The following is an 18,363-nucleotide window of genomic DNA, read 5'->3' on the forward strand; positions in this document are numbered from 1 at the left end:
CATGTTTTTGAGTTGTTCCTAAACCATTTTTGTGTGTGTATCTGTGTCAGGCTGCATCCTGCTGGGGATGGCTGCTGCCATCAAGGAGTGTCATTGCTATGGGGTGCCTGGTCTGGTCTTGGTGGGTGGTACATGTCTATGTAACATCCACATGAATGCCAGGTCCAAAGGTTTCCCGGCAGAACATTGTATTGTCACAACATGATCAATGTCATGTACTTCTCCTGTTAGTGGTTTTAATGTTGTGGAGGATTGGTGTATATCCATGACAAATAAAGCTCATCTGATCTTTTACTTACCTAATGCTCTCATCTGTCTCCACTTAGACATCTGTGCTGAATGTTTAACTCTGTTTATTTAAAGTGTCTTTTTATTACTTGTTTATCTCATCTTAGTTTAGCATCTCTCTCTTTTGCTGTATTGGCCATTTTGAATAATGATGATTACACTGCAGAGCAATATACAAACTTCAAGCAAGGCAAACTTACAAGCTTGCAATGGAATCAAGTATTTATTATTAGTGTAACACAGGAACCAATATTTAACAGTAACGTTTTATGTTAGTCGTATTTATATTAAAGCCCCAAAGCAACAGACAACGTGGCAGTATCATGTCCAGGCAGACCCAGGGCAAGCAGCAGACCTCTGTCCCTCAGCTCCGCCAGCTTCATCTCCAGGAGGGAGATAGCATCTCCCAAATGGACCACAGTGGTGTGGAGGCTCAGGATTGAGGGAGAGACAGCCCTGTCTGCAGCAGTGACAGTGAGGAGAAGGCTGAAGTGACAATATGATTGTGAGAGTCCTCTGTTTCTTTCTCTGTTGGGGGTTCGGGTCAAGACTCTGGACTCTGCTCTTCTATGTTGCTGCCACTCATCCAAATGATAAATCTGGTGATTCTCTATATATTTTCATATTGTCAACAAATCCTGTGAGAAAACCAAGAAGGACCTAATCCCACTAACAATTGTTGCCTTTGCAGTCGTTGACCTGATTTAAAACTGAAGTGCTGTACTTTAAAACATAAACAGTGTTGATTAAGCTAATCAGTTGCAGGTAAATCCCTCTGTATTGTGCAGTGTACGGTAGTTTTAAATCTACTGACTGTCACAACATTCACTGGTAACAGTGGATTTTACATCAACCGACAATGATTGGTTTGCCAGGACTAAAGAAAGGAGCAGCCTTTATGACAGAAGCAAGATAGTATGGAGGCGACTATGGCTACGAATGTGACTAATGTTCTGTTAATGCAGAAAGCATCAAAGAAAAAGTTGCTCTAAATATATAAAGCTCTAAAGAAAAAAGGAAAATGATGTTCAGAGGAAGTGTTTCTCTACAAAATAAAGTTTTTTCCTCGTTGGAGAGCACTGAGTAAAAACACAAAGGACTCTAGACATAAGCCACATTATGTCATGTGCAACAATGTTTGTGTAATTACTCTTTCTGCCAGAAGAGGGAGACAAATGTTCCACACTGCAGCTTTAACTTATTCCTTTGTGTTAAAGGGAAATTACCGTTTTTTTACAACCTGGACCTTATTTCTGGCATAAAATCACCCATATAACTTTGGTGCCATTTGATGTCGTTCGGACGATATTTAGATCCCCATATAGTGGGAGTGACTGGGGCACCGAAACACAGCCTCTAAGTAACGCATTATCTGACACGAAACTCGTTCATTTCACCAATATTTTGTTATGATACGCTAGTGCTATTCCCCGTTGAGTCCGGAGTCACCTGTTATCTATTCGCGGACGTGCAACGGTTCGCATCCTCCTTTCAACGAGCTCCTCATCTGTATACTCTGGCTAAAAACGGTAAGGACATCCATCATACACAAAGTCGTCGTCCACAACCTCAGAATTGGAAAAATATTCAGCCATGTTGCAAAAAAAATAGCAGTAGCAAATTACAGGTAAACAAGCCGCGCGAGGTGCGTACACTGCTCAGAGATGACATCATCCAGGTCAGAGAATAGCACTAGCGTATCATAACAAAATATTGGTGAAATGAACAAGTTTCATGGCAGATAATGCGTTATTTAGAGGCTGCATTTCGGTGCCCCAGTCACTCCCACTATATGGATATACGTGGATCTAAATATTGTCCGAATGACTCCAAATGGTAAATGGTAAATGGCCTTGCTTTTATATAGCGCTTTTCTACCTATTGGTACTCAAAGCGCTTTACAGTCACAGACACATCTACCCATTTGCTCACACAAGCACTCACACATTCACACACCAGTGCCACGCACTGGGAGCAACTGTGGGTTCAGTGTCTTGCTCAAGGACATTTCGGCATGTGGCATATTCCGGGGATCGAACCGCTAACTCTCTGGTTCGTGGACAACCCGCTCAACCAGCCACAACTCAGTGACACCAAAGTTATATTGGTGAGTAAACAATAGTATTTTATGCCAGAAATAAGGTCCAGGTTGTAAAAAAACGATAGTTCTCCTTTAAATTCTTTGTTGTTGCTAAAAACACACCGCTGAGCCACTTTGTTGGACATGGATGGATGAATAGATTGTAAATGGAAAGATAGATACTTTGCTGATCCTCTGAGAAATTCGGTTCACCTATTTCTCCGATACCAAAAATATTGAGAAAATTGGCGCTTAAAGCCTTTTGCAGGCATGTTTTTTACCGAAATGTGAAATTTCAAGACGCGCAGACTAACTACGTTAAGGTGCTGTGTGACTGTGACAATCAAGCGATAAATTTAAATATTCCATCTAATAAACGATGAAATATGAGAAAATTTATTAAGGGATCCACTGGTGGGGCTGTGCGTCCCTCATGCACTTGGTCATTAATTAAGCCCTCTACTGCAAAATATGATTTAAAATTCAGAAGTGATCTAGCCTCTGAGAGAACTCAAAGCACCTTTCATACTATATATTATTATTTTCCATCTCATTTCTCTTCTCCGGCAGCGCTGCCTCTACATCTCACACACCAGGAAGCAAATACCTCATTAGTAGTACTTCCATGATTAAATGAAGCCATTACACAGCATTTAGGTGACAGTTGTTTGAATGACTTCAATCCATTTCTTGAACTTCAGGCTGGATGCTTTAACTAATGTATAAGTTTAAATGATTATGTTTCCCATCTAATCATACCTGAGACTTAAAATATGCAGATGTGTTTATGTAATTGTAAATGAAGCAGGGAATGTGGGATGGTTGACTGGGGATAGGAGCAGGAGGCTAACACAATAACAGCTGGTTCAGTTAAAGCTTGGAACATGTCAGTGTCTGAAAAACCTGTAACTATGAAGGGACCAGAGGGTTCCAATCATGTCTTTAGTTGTTTTTTTGTGGTGCACTTGTACCATCAATGTCATCATGATGTTCTAACATTACCATGACAATGCCATTTGATTTTAAATTTATACAAATGACAGAGCGCAGGTCTAGATTATAATTTAATCGCCACCTTAATGGCTGTAATTTTTGCTGTGGCTTGGTGCTCTAAATAGTTAGACAAAGAGTGGTCTGCTAATGGACCCAGATTAGTTTTGTGGCAGTAAAATCAAAGACGTGTGTGACTGCAGAGAAGAAAATGGTTTGTGCCCATTGCCATAAGCATCGTAAAAGCGCTTGTGAGAGTCCTCACACGGGATTTAATCTGCAGTGACAAGTTTATGTATTTCATTGTTGTTTTACTACCACACAGTTATACAGCGGATGCAGCTTCAGTTCATACTTGGGGACTGATATTAGTGTTTTACTTTACTCCACTATAATACTCTATTACAAGCCTATTATAGTGTCAACCAAACCTGAACATTACAACCTAATGTCAGTTTCATTGCAGGCCTCTTTTGTTGCTGTTTTATTATATTACAAGTGTGACACTCAATAGCTGACGTACTTAGCAAACTGACAGTTTATTTGTGTTTCATCTGTGAGTCAGATATCTGTCTATACACAGCAGTGCTTTGACATGACTGAGAGTCAGACAGGGCACTTTGTGCTTTCCTCATTTTTGATTCCATCCAAGCATCTATTTGGATAAAGACTTCTGTGGTCTTTTGCAGATGCTGTCGGCTAATCTCTCGGCTTTTCAGACTTTCTTGGCAGCAGCTTTTTATCTGTCATTGGCTTTCTCTCAGTCTCTCAGTGCCCAGATAAACTCTGCCATAAACACACTCTTTCACACAGAGGAAGACAAGAGTGCTTTTACATAGTTATATATATTTGAGAGAGAAAAAAAAAAAATGTCATCCTTTCTGCGAGTGTTCCTATAATGTATGAGAATCCATGTCCATTTCGCATTGACCAAGATGCCTCTTTTCTTTCATTTTCTCAAGGATTTTGAATGTATTAGAGTTGTTCTGCATTTGTAAAGCTGCAGAACCACAACGCCTCTAGCATCTTTATCAGCAGATTAGTGAACAGTTTCCTCAAATCATTTAAATTGGTGATATTGTTTTATTCCATTTGAGTAGTTAGCAGTACGTGCTATAGTTCAGTTTGATTTTTTTTTTTTCTCATTGTGCTTGTGTTTAATCCAGAAAGTGTTTGAGAAGTTGTCATGAACTGCTTATGTGAAGATGTGTCTTGGGGCCTGTACTGTAACTTAAATCTGTTGATTAGCATCTGAGGTATTACTGCTCCGACTTTAGACTCTATTCTTGTCGCATTGTTCATCTCTCTCTTTTCTCCCCGTCTGTTTTCACTAGTCATTTAAACTAATACATTTTTTGTGTGTGTGGTTGTCCTGATCTGACTCCGGGTGTTTGATTGTGTGTCTCTGTCACGCAAAACTGTGAAATGATGCACTGCACAAAGACAAGCGGCTAATAGTTGTCTTGGCGAAGCTTTTATTTTCACCTCTTGCCCGGAATTACACACACATGTAGAACATTACGGCGTCTGTATTTAATCTGCCTTTCTTCTAGAAATAAACAGAAATCTTTATGGCTTGTGTTATTACCGCATCAAGCTGTTTACACAGATGCTTAAATATGGATAACTGAATGCTGGTTGTGCTAAGGAGGATGTGTAATTCAGGATGATCTAGGGAGGGAGGAGTGTAAAATAAGTGTAACGCCACGGCGGGGGTCCCCTAGAGGCTCCAGTATTGTTTAAAGCAGGACGACGTAACCTCTGAAAGAAGAAGTAAGCATTTTTCCGCTTACAAATTAAAAGTAATTGTGCTACACTTACGCTGCACTTTATCATGTCGCAGAGAAACCATTTAATGGTGTTATCCCAGTATATCACTTCTGTGGTTTCCTGCTCATGGTCTGGTCATACTCTCAGGCAGGTCACCTAATAACAATGCATCTCTGACACTACTGGATAAAGAGAATCTAAGGAATTGAAGGGAAATCTAATGTGTCATTATCCAGTGGCTGCTGTTGAATCATCAGGTCTGTGTCTTAAGTGTTAAGTTCCACTGTTACCAACTATGTGACGGTCTTGATTCAGAAAAAGTATTATTATTACACATTAATAGCGTAAGCTTTAACTATGTACTTCGATCTGTGTGTGTTTCCCAGGTGTCAGTGGTACTTTAAGGCCAAGATGACCTCCGAGGAGAAAAGAAGGACTAATTATCAGAATGGACACGGTAAATCCTCTCTCTTTTTTTAATTATGTTTTTCATGTTATGTCTGGTTGGTAATATTTTAAAAAATTTGGAACATTTCATAATGTGAGCAGGGAGATTCTAAGCATCGCCCATCGGAAGCTAGCAGGGTGAGGTTACCTCTTTGTATTCGGCATGCATAGTGTGCTACCATATGGATCATTTCCCATGTGTTCCCGTTCCTATGCATATTGAATTTTGCATTGGGATGACAAACTCCGCCAGCCAAGAGATTTTCAAAATGCAGAAACACTGACTTGATATTGTCAAACGTGCCTGCCAGGAAGAAGTACCGACTGTTGAATTTATTTTATAAAGCCAGGAATTAAGATGTCGGACAAATAAACAGGAAAGTGTCCTCATCCGCCTTCATCTTTTGGTCTCTTCTTCCTCCTCTCTTCTCTTCCTTCTTGCGTCCCTTCGGGTTTCATTTGATATTCCACACAAGTGGGGGTTTTTTTGTTTGTTTGTTTTTTTTAATTAAAAAAAGTTTGATTCATCTGGTTTGCTGCATCCCTGAGCTGTCTGCCTCTGCACTTTTGTGCCTCTTTTGCTGTCTTTTTGTCTTTAATACCCAACTTCTCATTCCTGACATGACAAATACAAACTGAAATGAGACCTGCGAGATGAGGAAAAAAAAAAAAGGAGAAAGATATCTGAAAGTGAGCAGAAAGATGGCAACGAGGGTGAGGGGAGGGGAAAATTGCAAGAGGAGAAACAAGAAGCGGGGAGAAAATGAGAGTAGGGCAACTGGGTTAAAATGTGGAGGGAAGGAGGAGAGGACAAAGAGAAATGAGAAATGTTTTAAGAGGACAGTTGGACTGATGCCAAAGAGGCAGAAACCGATAGAAGAAGGTGAGAGAACAAATATATATCAAATTAGTGTGGAAGGTGTGGAAGATTAAAACACACACCTTGCAAGCAAATGTATGTGTTCATTCCTCAAGTATTGGCCTTCAAAGCCATCTATCTCCTGTGTTCCTGCCCAGCGCTGTGAGTGTGATGCTGAGCAGAAGCTTTGAGAGGAGGACGGAATCCTCGGGGTGCTGCTGGTGTTGGTTCACGCATCAGAGACAACTGATTGTTGTTGTTTTTTTTGTTTTGTGATACTGTATCGATCCCCGAGGGAGGAACACAGGCTTTGAGTCTCGGTCGGCGCCAGAAGCAGCAGCAGCAGCCTGTTAAAAGATTCGCCGACTTGCTCAAGGACACTTCAGCAGAGGCGGGCGGCTGCGATAAATGGCGAAAAACTTGCCCCGGATAAAAGATTTGCTCAGCGCTCTGTGTAAATACCCCTTCAGCAAAAGACCTGCGCTCCGCTAGAGAGAAGATATTAGACAGCTCACAATCTATAGTAGACGAAATGTGTCTAAAAACATTTTCCTCTTGAGTGATCAAAACAGTTTAATGTGTTACAATATCTTGTGATCCACTGTTCATCCAAAATTGAAAAGACAGTATTAAAATGGTTTATGCATATTCATCTAAGCTGCATGGAATGTTGAATATTTGATCTTGCTGTTTTAGTGGTTTTGAACAAGTTCACATTTGTGGCATAAGCTGGATATTTTACCTATGTTTCACACCGATCAGACATAACATTATGACCACCTTCCAAATATTGCATAGGTCTCCCTTGTGCCTCCAAAACAGTTGTGACTCATCAGAGAATGGACATGGTCCTTCTGAGGGTGTCCTGTGGTGTCTGGCAACAGGATGTTGTTAGTGGGGGCCTCTGGGTCCTATGGGTTGAGGGGAGGGGCCTCTGTGGATCATCCCACAGATACTTGATCGGTTCGGGATCTGGTAAATTTGGAGGCCAGGTCAACACCTTGTGCTGTTCTTCATGTTCTTTTTTGAGTTGTTCCTAAACCGTTTTTGTGTGTGTGTCTGTGTCAGGCTGCATCCTGCTGAGAGTCATTGCTGTGGGGTGGGGGGTGCCCGGTCTGATCTCGTTGGGGGGTTAGTTGGTAAATTGTTTTCATGTGGCATTTGTGGAAAGTGCAATAAAATCCACTTTTTCTCTCAAAACGTGCTTTTATTAAAAAACAAGACTAAATTTTACATTTGTAATACATTAACAATATCATTGTAAGCAAGCAATTTTTGCCATATAGCAGCAACATGCAACAGAGAGTTAACAGTAGCTTGAATAAAGCTTTCTGCGTAGTTTCACTTACTTCTAAATTGACTTGAGTCTATATGAAAAGGTTTAGCTAGTTTAGCGTGGTCAAGGCATTAAAAGTAGACTCTCACACACTGTGTGCCCTCAGTTCCATTCCCAGGAATAAAGACGTATGTGGATCCTGACACATATGAAGATCCCACACAGGCCGTCCATGAATTCACCAAGGAGATTGACCCATCCAGGATCCGCATCGAGAGGGTGATCGGAGCCGGTAGGCTGACACTCACACAGACCCACGCACACTTTCACACACCGATTCACACCGTCCGCCTGTGGGTAGAAGACGGTCATTTCATGTGGGTAAGGCTAACAATAGCTTTAAATATCCAAACGAGATGATCAGTTTAAATCTTGCATGTATAATTGCAGTGAACCCTCTTTACTGCACTGTATACAGTGAAGTGGATGCCTTTTTCCATTTCCCACCGGCTCACTGTCATTTTCTCAGCACACACTGCTGGAATATTAAAGCTTTCATGGGTTTAGAGAACAAAAGAAAGTCTAAGAATAGATTCAAGTGTTTTTTTGTTTTGTGTTGTTTTGTACAAGGTGAAAGCAAGAAGTTCTACTAATCAGAGAAAAGGTGTTAATGCTGGTGCTTAAGATGGGAATTGCAACACTGCCCCCAGGTGGTACACTGTGCTACCATCTGATTGTGTGGATTTTGTTAATAGACCCCACAGTGTCGGTTTGTGTGTTTGCGTGTGTGTGTGTGTTTAAACACTAGTGCAGGGCCCTGCTTCTCCTTTAGGCAACAAAACTCATAATGCAATTAATTCAGTTTTGGTGTGAAGGCTTTAAGGTGAAAAGACTTCGGTTAAGCAAGCAGTGGTCATGATTTGCGTTACTCCAGGAGTCACCTCTGAAGTGACGGAAACATCACCGTGTTTGTGTGTCCTCCAGGCGAATTTGGCGAGGTGTGCAGCGGTCGACTGAGAACGCCGGGGAAGAAGGAGATTGCCGTGGCGATAAAGACGCTGAAAGGAGGCTATGTGGAGCGTCAGAGGCGGGACTTCCTACGCGAGGCGTCTATCATGGGCCAGTTTGACCATCCCAACATCATAAGGCTGGAAGGCGTAGTCACAAAAAGTAAGAAGGATTATAGAAAATGTGGTCTATGTGACTTCATGTGGAGATATCCAAAGCTAAATTTGTGACCAGGGAGAGCAGCGTGGGCAATTGAGCACATGCTGGTTACATGAAATGTGTGTGTCATTTATGGATCTAATAAGAGCCTCTAAGGTACTGCTAGCACTGATGGCTCTGGCTATGGCTCCGAAGCATGCAATCAGAATCTATTCATCACGACTCAAGCAATAGATTTAGTTGTGAACAAGAATGACTGCAAGTATGATATGAATCATGCATAAACAGCATATTCTGAATTTTACATTTTTCCAAATGTAACATTTCCAGTTAAGAAATGTTGGATACGTTGCTATTCTGGTTTTAGCAGAATTAGGAGCCCTTTTGGAATACACCAATCAGACCTAACATTATGACCACTGACAGGAGAAGTACCACACTCCTTGATGGCAGCAGCCATCCCCAGCAGGATGCAGCCTGACACAGACGCATACACAACAATGGTTTAGGAACAACTAAACGAAAACATGAAAAACAGCACAAGGTGTTGACCTGGCCTCCAAATTTACTAGATCCCAAACTGATCAAGTATCTGTGGGATGATCCACAGAGGCCCCTCCCCTCAACCCATAGGACCCAAAAGCCCCCACTAACAACATTCTGTTGCCAGACACCACAGGACACCCTCAGAAGGCCCATGTCCATTCTCTGATGAGTCACAACTGATACAAGGAAGACCTACACAATATTAGGAAGGTGGTCATAATGTTATGCCTCACCGGTGTATCTTTTTGGGATTTGTAACGCAGCTGGCAATACATAACTCTTGCATGTTTATGGTCAGCTTTGTGGGTTGCACACAAACATACTGCACGAGTGAGATAGTGGTGCACGCACAAAACAATATCCCACATTCATGGTCGATAGGAGACTCTCACCTACTTTTGAATATTATGATATACGCTCACTTGCCAGTTCATTAGGTGCGCTAGTGAAAATGAATGCATTCTAACATAACGGTCTGCAGTAGATTTTAGCTTCATGAAGGTTATGATATTCACCAGGTGTTTAAAATAACCGAGAGAGCTGTTGATTCAACTGCATTTTCATCGGTTTGTAGTGCACAACTGTTATATTAGAATGCGTGTATTTTCACTAGTGTACCTAATGTACTGGCAAGTCTGCATACATGCCAATCAACAGACTTTTAAACATGTGCAAATACTGCAACGCTGACCTTTTAGTCTCAGAAGGAGGTTGGAGGAATGAACGAGGGTGGCTGTGTTTGGACAGTCGATCTAGTCCGCCACTGGTGGGAAAAAAATCCTGCTGCACGTAGAAGGGGATACTGGTGGAATATTCATTTTTACCAAGCGTGTAAACAACTTAGCAGAGATGTTGTGTTCTTTTGAAATAAGGGCAAAAACATGAATATTTTGTGCATGTAAACTTAGCTGCTGTGTGCCTTTTTTTTTTTTTTTTTCTCCCAGCAATTTTGTTGTCTGGCCACTAACTAAACGTAGTACTCACATTAAGTACTTTGCTTAAAAGCAAAATGAAATATTACAGGATCATTTGAAGCTCCTATCTCTTCACCCACTGGGATAAAATCTAGTTTTTGAATTTGTCTCATTTTTTAGTATTGAATAAGTTGTTGCTATGTGAGTGACTTGATTCTTTGTACACACAGGTTGTTTTGCGTTAATGTTTTGGGCATTATCCTTCATAGCCAAGCTGTGAGGATGTTTTTTTTGTTGAAACTGTGTTAATATTGTGTGCAGTTGTCTGGCGTACATGGTTGCGCAAGTTCAAATTTTCAGTCTTGTGCGCAGGAGTATTCAAAAAAAAAAAAAAAGTTTGTGTGTGTTTATGAGTGTGTGCGCGCGGACTTGTTAACGAGCTCTGTTTTACGGGGCTCACCCAGTGCAACATATGGTTGTTTTTACAGGGCGTGTATAAACCTAGACATCGCTGTGAATATAAATGTGTCCTCCGAAGACTCTCGGCTCCTTCCTGAATGCAGATAGAGGACACTCCTCAGCTCTGACCCTTCTCTGAAAGACTCGAGCGATAAGACCTTTTAAAGGCCAATGCTGCCATTATTGCATTAAAGCACCTGATTACTGATGTTCAGCACTGATAGATTTAACTAGTTTTTATGGTCTACCATCCCTGAAGCCACCGAGCGAATAAATCCTCCCATACAACGTTGCGATGATTTCTCTGGTAAGACTTCTGATGGTGGAGGAATAAAAACATTTGAGTTACTGTGGCTGAGAAAGACTTTTCATCGCATCACAGGTCAACAACTCTGACTGGCCGCACTGAACAGACGCTCAGAGCGGCGTTATCTCTGAATAGCAGCTTTTTTTAAAGCCATAGATATCAGTCCTCAGGGCCAATATTGCGTCTGGTCTTTTTGTAGAACTTTCTGCACACTTTTTTAGGTTAAAAACTGTAAAAAAGAAAAGAAAAAACAACCTTATGAATGTAAAAAGTTATCAAACGCAGTATTAAGAAATTATGCATATACTAAAGTAATCTAGGCAAACATATTTTTAAAAAGATAAATTTAAAAAAATAGATATAAAATGGTCAAATTACCACCAGAAAGTGCCAGAAAATATCATAGTGTGTCATACTGTCAGACTATCAGATCATTTCCCATGACTGGATATCCAAGAGAGCATACACCCGACCAAAACACCGTGCACACCAGATCGCACAATCATAAGCCTTGCAGTGTGACTGTGTGTAGGGAGGAATTCATTCTGGGTATCCTTGTTCTATCTGTCTGCCTGTTTGTCTTCTCCCCACTCTCTCCATCTTTTACTCCCTCCATCTGTTGTTGATCTTCAGAGACTAATTACGGAGAGTATTGTGCTGTGACTGACTGCTTTACCTGCTCTGAAGTAACAGGTGACACATTAGATTCTGGTAAACAGGTGCGTTTGTTTTTGCTCGGGCGCCGCGCCGCGTAGCTATATATTGTTTCCAGACCTCGCTAATTAGCTCCGGAAAGCCAAGCTTGATCAAGTAATTTCCTGTCTGTCCCCGCCGGATTTTGCGTGAGCAGCGGGTATCAACAAACTTAAGGGTACGGTGATGGGATTTTGTGAATTTAAAAGAAAACATAATTTACCTCTTTGTTCTGAGTTAAGTTTTCGAGTCAAAACGCAAAAAAACAGGTTCTGCTCATCCATCCACATAACCACAGTGTTGTCTTTTCTCTTGTGACAGGAAGATATTTGATTTTAAGTTTGGCTCACTGGCATGAATGCCGCTGCAGACTACCTCAATCACACAAAATGTAAACATTCTCATTCACAGCATTTAATTAAGTCCCTTCCAATGAATATAATCACACGCTGTGCAACCAGAGTGAAGGAGGGTGCGTTTTCTTGAAGTGTTTTAACCTGCGGCTGTTTAGAATCTGTTTTGAACCTAAATGGAGCCGCGCGGTAACGGCTGCATCACTGCCAATCCACTGGAACAGTGAGATGTTGCTGTTCAAGTGACCATGGCTTGCACCATCTGTTTTTTCTAATTATGTTGTGGTTTGGACAGTTCCAGATGCTTCCTGTTGAAAAGTTTCAAGAAGTGTCTTTGAGAGTTGTGTTTTAATAAAGGTGGCTCGCAGATTAACACACCACGCATTTGCCAAGGTTACCGCTGTAGTTCTTATTTCCTGTGTTTCGTGTGATTGTGTGCGGTCTGTGGTCTGGTTGTATGACGGTTTAATTGATGCCGTTGTGGCTTGTGAGTTTTATGACCCACTTCCTTTCCCACAATACATAATATGATGATGGCAGAAGCCTCTCTGAGGTCGGTCGGGCTCACTAGCTCCAGTTACATACACTAAATTGATCTGATTAAAGATTTCAGGTTTTCATGGGATATGATTTAATGTCATTTGGGAGCATTAACTCATAACAGCTATTTGTCTTCATCAGGTAGTATAACTCATTTGCATGTATCGTATTTAGTTCTTAGTTTCCTGCCATCTAGTCGGTAGATTGTGTTCATTTCTTTAAGAGTCTCAATTGAAACTCTTAAATTTGCATCCAAATAGAGGGCATGTGCAGAAAGACCGTAATCAGATTAAACCATTTACATGAAAAGGTTTCAATAACTCCATCTCTGCAACAGACTGACTTTTTATTTGGTTCAGGCACATTTTTCACAGAGCACATTGATTTTGTTTGTGTATTTAAACCATTTATAATCAGAATATTAAGCTCCATGGATGATGTACATGCTTCAAATGCTGGAGTCACTCACATTTGGTAGGTTTAGAATAATAATATTTCTTCAACATTTGTTGAACTTCATCTGATTACAGATTCAATTTTACCTGTTTACATGGACACGAAATAAAATGACCTGAAAAGATTTACGTGTTCATATGCCCCCAATGCATCCATCAGAATAGATTTTGACATGGGCATAGTTGCCAGATCTGCCGAAATTATAAGGTTGCTTTAAATTAGATTTTTGAAAATTGAAATGAAATGCCTTAACTCTGAAACTGTCACCATTGCATCCTTTAAGGTGTAATCTTTTTAGAAATCTCAGTGTCGACGCTAAAGTGATCCATCTTTCCACCGTGTCTTTTTTAAAAACGAACTTGAATTGGAAGTGGGACATCATAACACTTTTATTTCCCTTCCCGGATGTTCAGGACGGTTTCCAGATCACCAGCAAAACAGTCCTGGACAGCTGCCTTCTAGCTCTAAACCAGTCAATCAGTATCACTGTGGGGATTCTCTGTGGGGAAACAATAGCATTTGGAAAGAGAAACTGGACTCGCTCTTGTTTCTAACTAATGCTTCATGTCATACATACCGTAGACTGAATGCTGATCAGGTTCCCATTTGGCAGGTTGGACATGGCGGGTTTATGAATTGAGCATCTTGACTTGATGCATCAATCAACTGCTGATGGTCTGAGTGTTTTCATGAGCACTCTCTCTGTCTCTCTCTGTCTCTCTCTCTCTCTGTCTCTCACTCTCACTCCCCGTCTCAGGCTGGCGCTGGCGCTAAATACACAAATACATAAATACATAAATATCCCCTGCTTTCCCCCCTCTTGGACCTCCTGAGCCCAAACAGATTTGACAGTGTAATTTTGTCAGTCAGTGTTTACCAGAGCCTAATGTGTCACCCACGTGACTCCAAATATTATCTTGTGGTTCATTAGTGTATTATTTGATGAATTACATATACAGTGTCTCCTCTTTAATTAAAAAGCAAAAATCAAGAATCAAGGAGGTTTGACTAATGTATACAGGATGTCTCCTACTTCAATGAAATGTCATTCCTGATAATGCAGATTTCCATCCGTCCCTTTGCTTTTTACAACGCATTTGACATTAGACAAAGTGCAAACTTATAATAATAATTATTGATCGGACACTTTTGTTCACACAAAAGTGTTCCCTCGGAGCAGAGAGCAGCCACTTGTGTAGCGCTTGGGCAACAATCTGGGTGTAGGGTGCTTCCTCAAGTCTCCTCAGTCATGGAGGAGGATGCAAACCTGGGACTCTTCGGTTACAAAGTCTCTAGTTCTTTTAGCACTGCCCCAACATAGGACCTTCTGCACGTAAAGCGAACGTGATAACCACTACACTATGGAACCAAACTTACTCCAGTTCTGCCACTTTTCCTCTGTCTTTTCTTCTTTTCTTCGCACAATGTAGGACAGTCTTGAAACCAAAAGAAATCTGCATTGCCACGAACTCCTCTGAAGGGGTGTGTGTCGTTTTGTGTGTTTGCAGGCAGGCCGGTGATGATCGTGGTGGAGTACATGGAAAATGGATCACTGGACTCATTTCTGAGGGTAAGTGTTGATCAGAGAACTTGAGCATGATGGTGACTATAGATGGTCTGAAACCCACTGCTATAAATATAGCTTAGTACCCTTCCATGCCTCTTCATTATTATGTCTATCAGGCAGGCAGACAACATCATTCACTTTCATGATTTATGACTTATGTGAATTATGGAAAGTAGTCACTGTAGCATATTGTCCCGTCCTTTTACTGCCGGTATAATTCTGAACTCCTTTCTCTCCTCTGTAAGAGTTACGTGTGATGACTTATTCATTCTCTTCAACTTAACCCTTATTGACCCTGTAGTCTCTGTTTTTTTTTAACTGCCAGTTTATTTTCCTCTGCATCCTGCTCTCCATTCCAGCAACATGACGGTCACTTCACTGTCATCCAGCTGGTTGGCATGCTCCGTGGCATCGCCTCAGGCATGAAGTATCTGTCAGACATGGGCTACGTTCACCGAGACCTGGCAGCCCGAAACATCCTGGTCAACAGCAATCTGGTGTGTAAAGTGTCAGACTTCGGCCTGTCCCGAGTTCTGGAGGACGACCCGGAGGCTGCTTACACCACAACGGTAAATCCAGCGCCACAAAGCTCAGTCCTCGTAAAACAAAGCAGCTGCTATAAATGTATTGCAGGTTTTAGCAAAGTGGAATTCATTTGTTTCTGTTTCTCATAATGGAAATACTTTTTTAATGTACAGGTTTACGCTGTGGTTAGAGTCATTCATTTGAAACCTGAATGCATAATGAGCTTTACTTTTACTTACCTAAGGCTGCCATTCCATTAAAGCATTTTAATGCATGAAAAATAATAATGCTGTAGTGCGGGACTTAATTGAGCACCTGTTACGTTTGAGCCCTTCAGTTTGAGACATTCAGGAGTCCATGTCAACATCCTTTTACTGGTTCAACAGTACAGATGCGTTTAAGCAACGCAATAGGCTACAGTAGCAAGGAGTATGTGGGAGCTGATGGCTCCAAGAAAAGCTTCTGATCACCAAATAAAAACAAAACTCTGCAGTCAGATGAAGAATTGCACACTAATAAAGACAGTGATCTACAGTAATGACAAATGCTACATAGCACTACTCTAGCAGGTCCTAAGCTTCTGTTCAGAAATAGTTACAAACTTTGAGAGAAATTTCCACAGTTCCAAGACAATAATTATATAGACTACTCCAAATATTCTTCAAATACTAAGCTGTCCTAGAGGACTTACCTCTACATCTGTCCTCAGGTCCCTCTCTTCTTTCAGCATTCTTCAAAAAGGAAAGGCTACACCTAGGGTAATCCGTATTGGTGAGCCAGGTAGCACCATTATTCATATTGAGAAAACAAGTAAGATAAGATAAGATAGGACTTTATTCATCCCCGTGGGGAAATTAGGGTGTTATGTCTCTAACTAACAAAAAAGGTTCAAAAAAGGCAACTGGACTTGTAGAGTTTTTTGAGAAGACATTTCACCACTCATCCGAGTAGTAGAACTTCTTCAGTTCTAGGGGACTGGTGGGAAGTCTGAGGTTTAAATAGGAACTCCTCCTGAAACTTGCTTGTTATGTTAACAACCAGAAACCGGTGCAGATAATTTCCATTAACGATTGGGTACTTACCTGTTGTTGAGGGGGGACTGTTTTTGCCCCCGTCCTCTTCCCTGTGAATGGTGCTCTAACGACTCTTGTCCGTCAGAGGCACCAGTGTCAAGGTGTGAATGAGGCTGAAACTTCTTGGGGACAGAAGTTGAAACTGTATTGTAAATAGATGGCAGATTAAATGTTAGTCCACCTCCTCTGTTTAGTGAAGGTTTTTCCGGTCTGACATAAATGGCTTCCTTTACTCCTCTTTCAAACCCATCGGTCTTCTCTGGCTAAGATTTGGACGTTGTTATCTTCAAAGGAGTGTCCTTTGTCCTTCAGGTGTAGGTGGACCGCTGAATCGTTTCTTGATGAGCTGGCTCTCCTGTGTTGGTACATGCGTTTATGGATGGGTTGTTTGGTTTCCACAATGTATAAGTCTGTACACTCCTCACTGCACTGAACAGCGTACACCACATTACTCTGTTTTTGCCTGGGTGTTTTGTCTTTAGGCTGGACTAGGCTTTGCCTAAGTGTATTCCCTGGTTTGAAATAAACTGGAATACAGTGATTTCTGAAAATTCTACTTAGTTTCTCGGACACTCCAGCCACGTGGGGGATGACGATGTTTTTCCTTTTGTTGCTCTCCTCCTCTCTGTCCTTTTTGGGATATCTTTTTGAGCCTTTGACAAAGGCCCAGTTGGGATATCCACATGTCTTGAGTGCCTGTTTGATGTGTTTCTGTTCCTTCTCCTTGCCATCCAGTCTTGTGGGTACAGTCTGTGCTCGGTGCTGAAGAGTTCTGATGACCCCTAGTTTGTGTTCAAGGGGGTGGTGGGAATCAAATAATAAGTGCTGATCTGTGTGAGTGGGTTTTCTATACACTTCAATGTTGAGGCTTCGGTCTTCTTCCACATGCTCCAGACAGTCCAGGAAAGCCAAACTACCTCTGCTGATATCCTCCCGAGGGAACTTGATGTTGCTGTCCACTGCATTGGTGTGCTGTGTGAAAGATTCCACTTCCTGTGTCTTGTCTTTAACTGTTATGTCTCTTTCAATGCTAACCATGAGAGGTGGCCTGGTTCATATTAAAAGTGGATTCATGATGCATTGTCTCTCTCTTGGATCAAAGCTGAGTTAACTTTTATCCCATGAGCCATGAACAGTCCTGGAGTCATACCACATTCTGTGAGCCATTAGAGGCGAGCTCAGCAGCATACATCATATGCATCAATTTTGTTTGTGTATTTATATCCTTGATAAAAGCAAGGTTTAGTGCAAATTGTACAACAAAAAAAAAAGAGTACCACCGAAGCACTTCAACCCTACCTTCTACATGCAAAGTCCCGATTAGTCCCGGTCCGAGTACAGACAAGACATGTCGGCAGCCCAAACTTTTCTTCTTTTTCTATTTTTTTTAATTTAATTTTTTTTAAAACCATTTAAAGTCAATACTGTTATGAAAAAGTACTTAAAGTACTTAAAATGGCACTTTAACCTTTGGTCTGTTCAGTTTTGGCCAGGGATATTTTCTTTCTTTTGAAATGCAATTAAATTCATTTTTGCTGCTTGTTTTAACTGGAGCTTCATATATGTATAGCATTCTCCCATTCAGTAATTTGACAAACGCATCTGAAAATAATCCCCTCAAAGATTAAATATGCTTCCTGCATGCTGTAGCCCCAAGACCCTGTCATTTTAAGAGTTGCACTTGTTAAATTCTTTCCATTCTGCTAGTATCTAAAGATTGGAGCTGAATATAAATATATTATTTTCTTGTGTTTATCCTGCTTTCTCACAGTAGCATAGAAGCCATCTCTAACCACAATATGTATTTAATACAAAAACCTGCAAGCAAATGCAATATCAGAGAAACCGATGACACAAGTTCTTTTCCTCAGTTTGTCCTTGTTCGGCTGACTGTGGTCTGTTGCTGGCTTTGTTGGAGAACCTCATTAGGAGTAGAGATTGGACCTTTTCAACTATGAAAGGCACAGGAGCAGCAGCCGAGGCCAAGCAACAACAATTTAATTTACTGACACCGGCTGAAGGTTTACAAGGTCCAGCTCCACAGCTGTTCAGT

The 18,363-nt window shown here is 41.2% G+C and overlaps 1 protein-coding gene across 1 annotated transcript in view; it reads left to right on the plus strand.

The window, feature by feature from the left end:
- epha6 (eph receptor A6) overlaps positions 1-18,363 on the plus strand; it is a gene marked incomplete at its 5' end in the record, with an annotated part of 182,919 nt that overhangs the window by 159,816 nt on the left and 4,740 nt on the right. The window contains 5 exons of the mRNA XM_084545050.1: positions 5,515-5,585; positions 7,877-8,002; positions 8,695-8,880; positions 14,654-14,715; positions 15,072-15,281. Coding sequence (XP_084401176.1) covers positions 5,515-5,585; positions 7,877-8,002; positions 8,695-8,880; positions 14,654-14,715; positions 15,072-15,281 — 655 coding nt within the window. The remainder of the gene's footprint in view (positions 1-5,514; positions 5,586-7,876; positions 8,003-8,694; positions 8,881-14,653; positions 14,716-15,071; positions 15,282-18,363) is intronic.

This window comes from Chelon labrosus (genome assembly GCF_963514085.1).
Source record: "Chelon labrosus genome assembly, chromosome: 5".
Classification (NCBI taxonomy): domain Eukaryota; kingdom Metazoa; phylum Chordata; class Actinopteri; order Mugiliformes; family Mugilidae; genus Chelon; species Chelon labrosus.